The sequence below is a fragment of the Cervus elaphus genome, chromosome 5, assembly GCF_910594005.1.
Source record: "Cervus elaphus chromosome 5, mCerEla1.1, whole genome shotgun sequence".
Taxonomy (NCBI): Eukaryota; Metazoa; Chordata; class Mammalia; order Artiodactyla; family Cervidae; genus Cervus; species Cervus elaphus.
The window spans coordinates 82463478-82475437 of NC_057819.1; the positions used below are offsets into that span (position 1 = coordinate 82463478).

The window sequence follows — 11960 nt, forward strand, 5'->3', positions numbered from 1 at the left end:
TCCAGATAACAGAGGCAGGACAGATAGCGTCGGGAAGATGGACTGGCCAGGCTGGATTATGGGCAGGGACTGAACTCGTCATGGGAGGGTAAAGTTTTTCCTGTTCTCCTGCCCCTACTAAAAGCCAGAATCCAGCACCCTCCTCCAGCAACCTTTCAAATTCTTGGTTTCCATGAGATGGGAAAGATACAGACAGTGACACCGGAAGCCACCTACAGATTTGTTAAACTTTATTTCCTCTGAGTCTCTGGGGAGGCAGCAGGGATGTAAGGCGAAGTGGCAGTAGCTGCAGGGGCCTGAGCAGAGCTGGTGCTGGGAGGGGCCGACATAGGCAGGACGAAGAGGCGGCGTTTAAATATTCAGGGCTGAAAGCCAGCTAATGGGTCTCCTTCATCTGTCTTTGGATTTTGTGCAGCATCTCCTGCATCCGCCGCAGCTGGAACAGGCACACGCATCAAAGTGGGGCCTCTCAGAGTCCTACAGATTTAGGGACGTCCCCCCACCCCCCAACCTCTAATCCCTTCCGTCGGGCCATTGGTAGCCCTGGGGTGTGATGGGGTTTATAATTAAACAGGGGTCCTCTCAGGCTGGCAACCCCTACCACCCTATACTAGCCTCACCTCCTCATCCTTCTCTCGGATCAGCCTCTCAGTTTCTGGATCTGTCCCTGGTGGGACGGCAGGAAGGGGGAAATCCGTACCACTCTCTAGAGTCAGTTTGCTGAAGGGAAGGGGGAAAGGAGGTTGGTGAGGCTACGGGAACCCCAGCACCTGCTTGGACTGAGCCTGCGGAACAAAGGAGGGGCTTGGTCTCCTCCGCGGCGGCGCTTGGGACCCCGCCCCTGCCGGCTCCGTCCCGGCCTTTGGCCATACTTGCGATTCCGCTCTTTCACCACCAGGCGGGTCATGCTCTGGATGCACTGGGCCCGGTAGTTCTCATAATGCGTCTCCCGCGTCACGTCCTTCAGGTCCTGCATGTGAGTACGCACCAGCATTGTCCTCAGCTTCACAAAGTCGCAGTGCCCTGGGTTTTCCACTGCACAGCAAGGCTAGGGGTCAGCCAGGGGCACGGGTAGAGGAGACCCGTTGAGGGCAAGGAGATACCCTGGTCACAAGCTCAGAGCTTTACCTTCCACGATGCCCCAGGGGTAGAGCCGGCCCCGAACTCGACGCCCTCTGGCCTCTACCACAGTGTTGCTGCCAATGACAGCAAATGGGATGCTTTCCTGGAAGAAGTTAGGGGTGTCTCTCAACACCCCCATTCTCACCTGTTCCTTTGTGCCTGTATCTTCATCTTCCTCTGCTTCATTCTGGGAAACCAGGGTCCTCTTCCACCCCAAGAGCCCCTCCCCGTTACACAGAATTCTACTCCCTCTTCCGCCCAGAAGAAACAAGCTGGGAAGGGGATCCCTGGGGTGGCCCCACCTTTAGGGCCAGGTCCTGTGATTTGAAGTCCTCATCCTCATCAGAGTCACAGTCTGGGAACTGGTAGACCTTGATTCCAAAGTGCTCAATCTCCTCCCGGATCTGGCAAACACACAAGGGGCCCATGGATCTGGGGGAGACTCCAACCTTTCCAGGAGCCCACCTGCTCCCCTCCCCCACCAGCTCCCCTCACTTTGCGTTTCTTGCGCTCCACTTCAGGAGGGGTCAGTGTGTCCGCCTTGGCCAGGATAGGCACGATGTTGACCCGCTGATGCAGGGCCTTCATAAATTCAACATCCAATGGCCGGAGCCTGGGGAACAGGAACCCGTAACCACCTGCTAGTGGCAGCCCTGCCCCGGGTGCTCTTGGCCTGTCCCCTTGGCAGCACCTGGTGGGGCCAGGAGCCTCAGGCTCAGACCATACCCGTGGCCGAAGGGCGAGATGAAGTACAGGCAGCAGTGCACCCTGTTGTCTTGAATATTCTTGCGGTTCAGGCCACTCTCATCTCGGAAATACTGCTCAAACTGCTGGTCGATGTATTCAGCCACAGGCTTCCAGCTGAGGCAGGGAACACAAGCAGAGAAACTGCAAGTGAGCGCTGCCTAGTGAGATCTGGGGCTGCGAGCAGCCCACGCCCTGGGCAGACTTTTCACGACTTTGCTCTTCCCCGACTTGCTTTACTGCATCTTCAGGGAGGTACCTGAGTAGGTCACGGTACATCTCAAACATCCTGATAGAAAATCAGACGAGGCACGTGGGCAGAGGTCGTTAAACCCTTAGTGTGATGAGAGGAAGAGAGCCCAGGTGACCAAACAAAGCAGGAAGACTAGCAAGATGCAGTGAAAACCAACTGGAGGCCAGGGCAGCCCTAAGTCAGGCTCACAGTTCAACTTCAGGGCCTTTACTCAGGTGGGTCCAGCCTCTCCTCCACCTCTCCAAGCCCACTCTGTCCTTCAAAGCCATGTCCAAGAACCAGCTCTTCCACAAAGGTTTCTGTGACTACACCAATGCACACTGCTCTCCCTTCCCTTCACCACACATGAAGGTCATATACATATATGGTATATATCATCCATATCTATGTTCAATATATATATTCAAGAACCTCAGTTTTCAAGTCTCTTGCTCTGCTGTTATTGAGTTTTGTCCTCACTGATAGATGCCCTGATAGATGAACATTATAAGTATCATTGTTCTCATCTTATACACGAAGAAGCTAAATCCAGAGCAGCTAAGAGACTTAATCCAGATCATTTTAGCCAGCAAATTCTCTACCCATCCAAGTCCCTGGGCTCTGACTCCTAGTTCAGTATGTTTGCCACTACACTGCCTGACCCATTTACTAACCTAAGTTTTAGCCTGACTGACACACATGTTAGAGACCTGCCCCCTCCCTTCTCCCACTCCCACTGCCACTAGACTGTAAGCTTCCCAGTGACAAGGATTATTCATACTTGTTCTGTATCCCGTAAAATGTCCAGCATGGGCTGGACACCTAATCTGTGCTCAAGAAATTCCTGCTGGCTGACTAAATGAGCACATGTGCAGGTCCACTGTAAACTGGGAGGTGCCAGGCAAGTGGAATTATTACTACATTATGGAATGTCAGAGGAAGTAAGTAGACTGATTGAAGGAGGAAGCGATACTTGCTAAAGCAGGAAACAGGCATTGGTTGGGGCTAGAATTTCAAGGCAAATCAGCTGGCTGAGACATATTCCTAGATTAGGAAGGGTGATGACATGGAGGCCACCTCAGACCAGCAGGAGTATTTACAGAGACCATGTACTACGCATTAGCACAGTGCTATGGTAAGAACGTACAAAGTGGCCCCCCCCCCTCAAGGCTTGGATCAAGAAGTTGAAGATAAACCAGTGTACTGAGCCAAGGTCTCATGTTGTAACGATAAAGCATGTGAGGTGCGTTCAGGTCACAGAAAGATCTATGAGATCCTGATCAGTCTGGGAGGCAACCATCCAGGGCCAGCTTCCTGGGCATGTGACCTGTGCAGTCACACGCGGGCCCCGCACTCAGAGGGCCCACATCTGGTTTACTCTCTGCTGTGGCCATCTTGAAATTCTTAATCATTTTGAACAAGGGACCCCGCACTTTTATTTTGCACTGATCCTGCAAATTTATTTTGCAATTATCGTCTTTAAATCCATGAGTGTAGTGTACACAGCCCTTTACAGTTTTCAATGCACATTTACATGCATCTTTCTGAGATGATTTTTAGATCAACTGGTAAAGCCAGCATTTTTCAACTGAAGAAATGGGAGTGCAGTCATTTGCTCAAGATCGCACAGTTACTAAATGCTGAGTCAGGATCTGATTTCTCAGTCCAGGAGTCTCAGCACCACCCTACCTAATGTTCTTAACAAAGGCACCACCACCTTTTCCCCTGTTTCTATCACCCATTCTCCTCTCATCTACTCCCTTAGGTCTGACCACTATCTAAGCATCTTTCTAGTTCCTGAAAAAAAAAAAATGTCAGGGATGACTGGGGAGGTGGGGAGGTGTTGTTGTTTAGTGACTAAGTTGTGTCCAACAGTTTTGTGACCCCATGGACTGTAGCCTGCCAGGCTCCTCTGTCCATGGGAGTTTCCAGGCAAGAATACTGGAGTGGGTTGCCATTTCCTTCTCCAGGGGATCTTCCCCACCCAGGACACCAGGGAAGCTTAACGGAGGGGAGGGGGAGTGGCGAGTAGCCACTTTTCTTTTGGCAAGTAGCCCAGAGGGTGCTTGGAGTTTAAACAAAGTTCCACCCACACCTTCCCTTTGCCTCTTCTTTCTCACCTTCCCCTACCCCTCCACGCACTCTCACCCCTTTAATAACTTGCTTGTAGCACCTAAAATGTTGCTGGTGAAAGGAACAGATGGAGGGAGGGGGACCATTATTGAGCACCTGCTATATGTCAGGTCCTTTGCTACATGTTTTCACGTTTGCTTTTTGAGGCTCTTCCCTCAAAAAAGGGGGGTGCCCTCACCCCTATTCTAGAACTGTAGGTCAGAGTCAAAGGAACACTAGCGGTCATCTATCCCAAGGCTGTCCCTCTCACCTGACAGAGGAGACAGCCATCCAGTAAGGGGCAGGGGCACGCTCGAGGGCACACACCCCTTCTTCCTGACATCAGGGGTGTGTCTGCACCTCTGTGTGCCTGCGGAGGGAATGGGTGGGCTGGGGGCAGGGTCTGTGCTCGGTCAGACCTACCACTCTGTGTTGTTGACGGCATCCCCAAAACCTGGTGTGTCCACAATGGTGAGCCGCAGCTTCACGCCCTTCTCCTCTATGTCCACGGCATGCTTAGTGATCTCCACCGTCTGCATGATACGCTCTGGAGAAGGGGGAAACTGAGGCCAGGGCGAGGCCAAGGACCTGCCCAGTTGGGACCACACGGCCCATCCCAACCAGCTCTGCTGCCCAGGCTGCCGCACCCTCCCTGCCCCCTCCCCGCCCCCTGGGGCTGCCCGGGGGCCTGTCTGTTCTCTGGGAACCAGCGAAGAGCACATTTCCCAACACAGGAAATGCCGGTGGCTGTTGGCTCCGGCCCCAGCCTCTTCTCTGCTCCGGCCTCTTTTCTCGGATTCCTGGAATCCTTTGGGGGGTCAGAGAGGATTCTGGCCCCTGCCCTGCTTCAGCACCCAAGTCTTTAGGGAGCTGGCTGGTGGGCTGCCAGGCTGGACAGCCCTCCGGAGAGACGTGGCAGGCTCTCTAGGAAGCCGCAGCTTCCTGTATCCCCCAGACCCCGAGTGAGCTCCATTTCCCAGGTCAGCTCTGCCCGCCTGTCCCCACGCTCCTTCCCTCACCTTCTGCGCTGAGGAGCTTCCGGTCCCGGTACAGATCCGTGAGGAAGAGGCTGTTGACCAGCGTGGACTTCCCCAGGCCCGACTCTCCTGACGGGGGAGACAGGACAGGCACACAGCAGTCACCAGGAGGCCACCCCACTGGGCCAAGTTTGTGGGGGAGCTTCTTGCCTATCTCACTGGGAAGAGACTAACCCAAACACAGCAGAGCTGGAAGCAAGCAAAGACAAGAGCTCATCCAGCCAGTGAGTCCCAGAGAGGATAAGGGGTTCCCAGGGTCACACAGCAAAAGGCAAATGTTAGGACCCTGAGGGTTGAGGGTTCTCTGGACCTCGTCACTGCCCCCTCCCCCACAGCACAAAGGATGCAGACTTTGGGCCGCCTACGGCTTCTGGCTGTTCTGCAAAAAGGCCCAGCCACTTGCTGCTTTCTCCTGCCCGGGCCATACCCCAGCGGCTCAGACAGTAAAGAAGCCTCTTGCAATGCAGGAGACCTGCGTTCCACCCCTGGGTCGGGAAGATCCCGTGGAGAAGGGAATGGCAACCCACTGTAGTATTCTTGCCCGGAGAATCCCATGGACAGAGGAGCCTGGTGGGCTATAGTCCATGTGGTCACAAAGAGTCGGACACGACTAAGCAACTAACACCCATACCCCCCACACACACACAGACCATCCCCACCTGAAACGCCTCTTGCCCAGCTCTGCCCGGCCCCTGCTCTACCTGCCACCATGAGGGTAAAGTCAAAGCCTTTCTTCACAGACTTCCGGTGGACTTGATTGGGGAGGGTCGCAAAGCCCACGTACTCCTTGTCATCCTGGGGGACGACGAGAAAGCAGAGTGCGTTAGGGCAGGGGCCGAAGGACCCCAGGACCCAACGCCAGCCTTCTCCCTGCCTCTTGGGTCTTTGCCCAGCCTTCCAGGATCACTGCCACACTCCTCTGAGGCCCCAGGTGGGGCCACCAGCTGGGCTCCTGTCCCTGCTGACACTGTTGGGTTCCAATGCATGGGGGGCGTGGGGGTGGCCCCACAGAGCTGGGGCCAACACAGGACAGAGCGCGTCTCCAGCCACGTGTGGGTGCACACACAAACTCACACACATGCGACACACACTTCTGGGGCTCCCTCGGCTCCCTCCCCGGCACGGAGGGGGCTGGAGGCTCTACCTCGGAGGAGTCATAGGGATCGAGCTTGCCCCACGGGCTGCGGGGCCGGGCTGAGGGGCTGAGGGGGGCTGAGGCAGAGAAGTACTGCTGGCTGTCAGAGGGCTGGGGCCACGAGGGGGGTTTGAACTCCAGGTCATCCTGGCAGAGGTCTGAAGCCTGGGGCCTCGGCTCCTGGATTTGGGGCCTGGGCACCAAGGTCTTGGCCTCTGGTGGGTGGTAGGTCTCGCTTCCTGGGAAATCCGTCACGAACTTGTTCAGTTCTGCGTCATCCGCGTCCTCCAGAAAGCGCTTGATCTGAGGGGCAGGGGCGGGGTGGGGTAGGCGGGTCGGTGGCAGGAAGGGAAGAAGGAAGGAGCAAGACAGGAGAAGGCAAGAGGGAGAGAGGAAAGCACGTGTGGTTAGAAGGGAAAGAAGCTGCACAGGCGGCCGAGCCAGAGGAAGCGCTCGCCACCCTCCCCTAATCACAGGCCTCCCAGCCGGAGGGTCCACGACAGCAGGAGACCCCAGGGAGCAGCAGCTGCCCCTGGCACCCTAGCAACCGCTCTGGGGACCCGACAGCTCCGGTCTGGATGCTCCCTCGCAACAGGGTGCTGGTCAAGGCTGCCCCTCCACGCCAGGGCCAGGGACTGCCCTAGAGGCCAGGAAGCCAGGCCGAATGAGCGGAGCAGACAGAGGCTTTAGAGCGGAGAGGAGAACGTGGCTCAGGACGGAAGGAGAGCACAGACCGCCAGGAATGGTAGGGGCGGGAGGCGGGAGGGAGCCAGGGCGGGGAGAAGGGAGCCTCCAGCCCCGGGCGACTCAGGAGCCAGCAGGGGGCTCCTCAACTCCAGCCGCTGCAGCCCTGAGCCCCAGGACTCGGGAGCCGACTCTCCCGGAGGTGTTCACTCCCGGAGCCCAGAGCAGCTGACCTGAGCCCCCTGATTCCAGACCCTGAGCCTGGGTTCCAGGGGCGAAGGAGAAACATGCCACCTGATGCTCGTGAGGGTGGGAAGGACCGGGTGAGGGAGGCTGGGGGAACACTGCGGACAGCCCCCAGCTGTGAGGGTTGTAGAGGTGGAGGCGCCCCCGGCTGCTCCCTGCCCCCTGCCCCCTGCCCCCTGCCCCGAGCTAGGCTTCAGCTGGCAGTACTGGAGGGGGTCTGGTCTCAACTGTGAAGCACACGGGGGTGGGGGGAGCAGACAGTGGCTGGCTCCTCTGCGGAGACCTGTCCCCCCACCATCTCCAGCTGGGAAGACAGGCCACGTCCCCCTTACTCTGACCCTGAGTTCTAGACCCCGAAGCTTCCTCTCTCCTTTGGGGGCCGGCCCCCTTCGTGGAGTGCCTGGCGGTGCTGGGCTCAGCTCTGCCTCACAATACCCACGTGCCACCCCCAGACAATGGACAAGAGCCGGCTTCACAGGCTGACTCACCCCCTGGGAATCAGCCAAGCTAGTGGGGGCTACCCCAGACCACAGTGGAGTCCCAGTCAGGGGAGATATGACAGCCACTGTCTTCAGCAGGTTCCCATTTAGGGCGGGAAGAACTGAGGGATGCAGTCCTACGCACTGCCAGCTTTCTGCAGAGGGAAGGGACTAGAAGGGGGCTAGAGGGAAAAGCCGCCTAAGAGCTACTTCTGGGCTGTAGCCTCTCAAGTGCCCCCGCCGGCTTAGAGCCACAGTCTCCAGGGCTTGCCTGGACAGGAAAAGGGGTCTTTTAGCCTGAAACTGGAACCAGCGTGTGGGGGCCAAGTGGCCAGAAGAGACGTCCTGAGGCAGGCCTGACCCAACAGGCTTTTTCTCACCCACAGTATCTTGGGGTCCAGTGGGGTGACCGTTCATCCTGGTTTATGTTTGCTGTCCTAGCAGAATTGCCACTTTCCACTCTTAAAAGTGTCCCAGCTCAGACGATTAATTATACAGCAACGGGGAAGGGATGCGTGTGGGGGGCGGGCGGAGTGTGTGTGACAGGTCTTGTTTTCTGGCAGCCCAAGAGTCTGGGGAATTTGGGGAAATCCTGTCCCTCTGCACAGCCCCACAGGAACCCAGAAGTCCGTCTGGGGGTAGACTGAGGGTGGGAGAGAGGGGGGCTGTCTCCGCCTGGTTCCACCAGGAGCGCTGAGCAGAGGGGCAGCAGCCCAGGGAGGAGGGAAGGCCCTGACGGAGACCCCCAGCCTCCTCAGACCTTCCAGGAGAGCCGCCAGCACCACTCTCCCTCCAGCGAGCACAGGAGGGACCCACAGGAGCTCCAACCAAGGGGTCAGGACCCCAGGGGCCTCATCGGCCCCCCGGCTCTGCCACGGAGCCAATCCTTCTGCCACAGACCCAGTACTTCTCTGCCTCTGAGCCCCGATCCAGCCAACGCAAGGGGGAAGACGAGGCAGGTCCACCCTTTCCCGGAGCAGCCTTACCCCAGCTTCAGCCCTCTCCTCGGGGACAGAACTGCCTTGCCGTCCCAGGGAACGGTCCATGTCCCACGCTTCAGACTCCCTGTCAGCAAGCTCTAGGTCTAATTTTATCTGCCAGGCAAAGTTCCTCACGCACAGAAACAGCCTGGTCTTGGTGCTCTTGTAACCCGGCGTCCTGACTTGCTCCTCTCCCTTTCTCTCTGACCCTCCTGTCTCTGTCAGGGGCCAAAAAAGCCTGTGGAATGTCGTTCCCCACCCCCTCCCTCCTCCCTTCCCTTGGCTCCCACCCTCCAAGGACAGCTCAGCTGCAGCGGGACCGCTGCTTTCCTCTGCAGTCCCTTCCTCCTCTGATTGGCTCCCCTGTGATGCCTGCCCGCTGCCTGCCCTGGTGGGCACAGCGGCAGCCTCCCAAGTCCGTCTGCAGGCTCCTGATCCACTTGGCTTCTCTTGTTAACCCCCAAGGACGCCGAGGCCTATCAGGGGCTTGAGCCCTGTCCTCAAGGTGACCTGGTCCAGGAGACTTCATCCCCAAAGGATTCCGACCTCTCTCTTTCACTGTAACTTCAAGCAGTGCTGAAGTAGGGTGGGGTGTCCTACCGTCCCCGGCGTGTAGGTTCTCATGGGAATGGACCCACTTTTCTTCCCAGTGTCGCTGTGGGTTCCTCCCAGCAGAGAACTGCACTACCTTCAGAAATCGTCGTCAGAGATTTCCCTGCGGAGGGCCCCAGGCGCAGAGGGGCCTTTGCCACACAGACGCCTCCCATCCTAGGATACCTGCCCTCTCAACTCATCCAAATCCCTTCCATCCCCCCATCACTCTCAGGGAGTCAGCAGCTAACACGTGGTCTCTGTGGGGCACGACCTCAGGGGGAGGAGAGGCTGGCATCCCAGAGGCTTCCAAGTAACTGATCAGGCGGGACACGCATAGAGCGGGACCTCACTGGGCCTGTGCACGTGGAGACCTGACCAGCAGACCGCAAGCCAGTGTTTCCGGTTTGACTAGAAACACCCTTTGTGACTCTGAACAGTGTCTTAATTTCAGGGCCTTAATGCCCAATTGTGAGTGGCCCTTCCCTGTCCCAGGAAGGCTGAGGAAAGCAAGCACTCCCAGATGACAGGTACACCTCAAGCTGCTTTGAACCTGGGGAGAGAAGGGACAGCTCAAGTCACAGGATGGTTATTAAAGTGAGCCGGTCATTCTTTCTATATGCCAATTAAGCCCTCCTGGGGGGCTCCCAGGCTGGGGAGCTCTCCCCACTGGTCTCCCAAGCACCTGGGTCCCTCATCTCCTCTCACAAAGAGACCCTCCCAGACAAGTTTGGCTTGTCACGACCCGTCAGCCTAAGGACGGGGCTGGCTTGAGGGCAGGGACCTGAGGCGGAGGACTCTGGTCGTGACAGGGTGTCTTTAATTACAGAGGAACAGGCCAATTACAACTCAGCCAAGTTGAAGCCCCAAGACCTCAGTTGAACTGAACTTAATGTGTGGCAGAAAAAGCCTCCCTCGGCCCCTCCTGCACTAGGGACATTTGGCACTATGAACAGTCAGAGCTCCCCTTGGCTCCCACCCCGGGACCATCAGTTGTCTGTCCCCACGTGGGGAGAAGGATGCGGGCAAGGATAAAGGCAGGCACCACTTGGCCTCTCCCAGGAACCCCCCTTTGGGGAAGGTCACAGTGTCACCCAGACTTCCTGGCCAAGACTTGGGCCTCGGCCTGGACACAGCTTGACAGAGAAGAGACCAAAAGGTTGGCCTGTCCATTCCTGGAAGCTCCTGATTCCACAGGGCCCAGGGAGCGCCTTTCTGGAGGCTGCCCACAGCCAACATCCTGCCCCACAGGCTAGCGACAGATCTCCCACTGCCATAAACAGCCTGGGCCTCCCACGCAGAGGGCAAAGGCGAGGGGCTTCCAGACCGGGAGCAGAAGCTGGCGCAGGGCCTGAAGGCCCTGACACCCAGCACAGTGTGTCTGTGGCAGGCTCTGGCCTTGAGGTCAGGACGAGAGCTGGCACCCTCACAGTCAAACCTCGACACTTCCTACCTGGGGGTCTCCAGAGAGGCGGGCTGCGGTTACTGCTTCTCCGCCCATCACAGGCAGGTGGCAGGAATGAGTTCCCTCCACCCCCCATCACTGCAGAGGGACCTGGTTTGGGGGGGCGGGGGGACAGGTAGGATGCTGCAGGAGGAAGATTCCCTAGGGTCCCTATCTCAGGGGCAGAGGGATGTGGGGTGCTGGCTGGGCCGCTCTCTCTCAGAGGTCCCTGGGCAGAGGGTGCTGTGGGAAGGGCCTAGGAGCGGCCCCTTGCCAGGCGGTGGGGAGGAGGGCCCAAGCGTCTCACCAGCCCTCTCGGGGAGGCAGCAGTGCTTGTGAGCCTCCTGTGTATGTTTTCAAAGGAAGTTGCTGCTGGTCCCTGAGCCCTGGGTAGGTGGGGGTGAGGAAGGGTCACCCATGTAACAGCTGACCCAGGCAAGGGCGGGGACCCTCAACTCCGCCCCTGCCGGACTCGCTCGCCCCAGCCCACCTGCGCGTCTCGACCGCCGCCCTCTCCCGACCCTGCACCGACCCACCCCTTCGTCCAAGAAGCGGGCAGCATCCCGGGGGCCGGGGCCCACTTCGTGTCTGCTAGGATCAGAAGGAGAAACTTGGGAGCAGCGACGCAGTGCCGTCCGCCACCAGCGCCTGCCCGTGCCCGCGGCGGGCGACAGCGCCTCCAGCCCCGCGCAGCCGGGTCTGCAGCGCCGCGGGTCTCGGCGAAGCCGCCCGGGAGCAGCGGGCCCTGCGCGCCCGGCCCTGCCCCGTGCCCGCCCGCCTTACCATGGCTGCAGCCCGGGCCGGGCCGGCTCCGCCTGGACAGCGCCCGAGCGACCCGCGGCCGGAGCTGCGCGCCGACCTCGCCGCACCGCCTGCCCCCTCCCGCCGCCCGGAGAGCGGACCGGCTGGGGGCGGGGCCCTAGGCGGGGGCGGGGCGGGGCGGCCCCGGGGCGGGGCCTGCACCTCCGCGGAGAGCGGGCCCGCGCGGGCTGAGCCTGGGGCCGCTGCGCTGGCCTGCGGGTGGGCCTTGCAGCTCGCGACCCTCAGAGGCAGGGTGCGGAGAGGCGATCGGGCAGGGTTTCGCTGGTCATCTGGCTCTCCCTGAGCCCCTCAAGAGTGGCCTGCCCAAGCGGCGCGGCACCACGGGGGCTTGA

General features: G+C 59.0%; 1 protein-coding gene across 5 annotated transcripts; it reads right to left on the reverse strand.

Moving 5' to 3' along the window:
- Positions 1-213: 213 nt before the first annotated feature.
- LOC122694276 (septin-4) lies at positions 214-11739 on the reverse strand. 5 transcript variants are annotated; one of them, XM_043902806.1, is made up of 12 exons: positions 11590-11712; positions 6392-6685; positions 5949-6042; positions 5230-5316; positions 4634-4757; positions 1849-1983; positions 1618-1735; positions 1425-1526; positions 1129-1225; positions 873-1035; positions 621-720; positions 214-436 (listed from the first exon to the last, which is right to left on the reverse strand). In XM_043902806.1, the coding sequence occupies exons 1-12, from the start codon at positions 11590-11592 to the stop codon at positions 377-379; spliced, it is 1377 nt and encodes a 458-aa protein (XP_043758741.1). In that variant the 5' UTR covers positions 11593-11712; the 3' UTR covers positions 214-376. The 5 variants fall into 5 exon arrangements, with proteins under 5 accessions (XP_043758741.1, XP_043758745.1, XP_043758740.1 ...); XM_043902810.1 differs by having other exon boundaries at positions 6642-6685; positions 11590-11700; XM_043902805.1 differs by lacking the exon at positions 11590-11712 and adding an exon at positions 8778-8986.
- Positions 11740-11960: the final 221 nt, after the last annotated feature.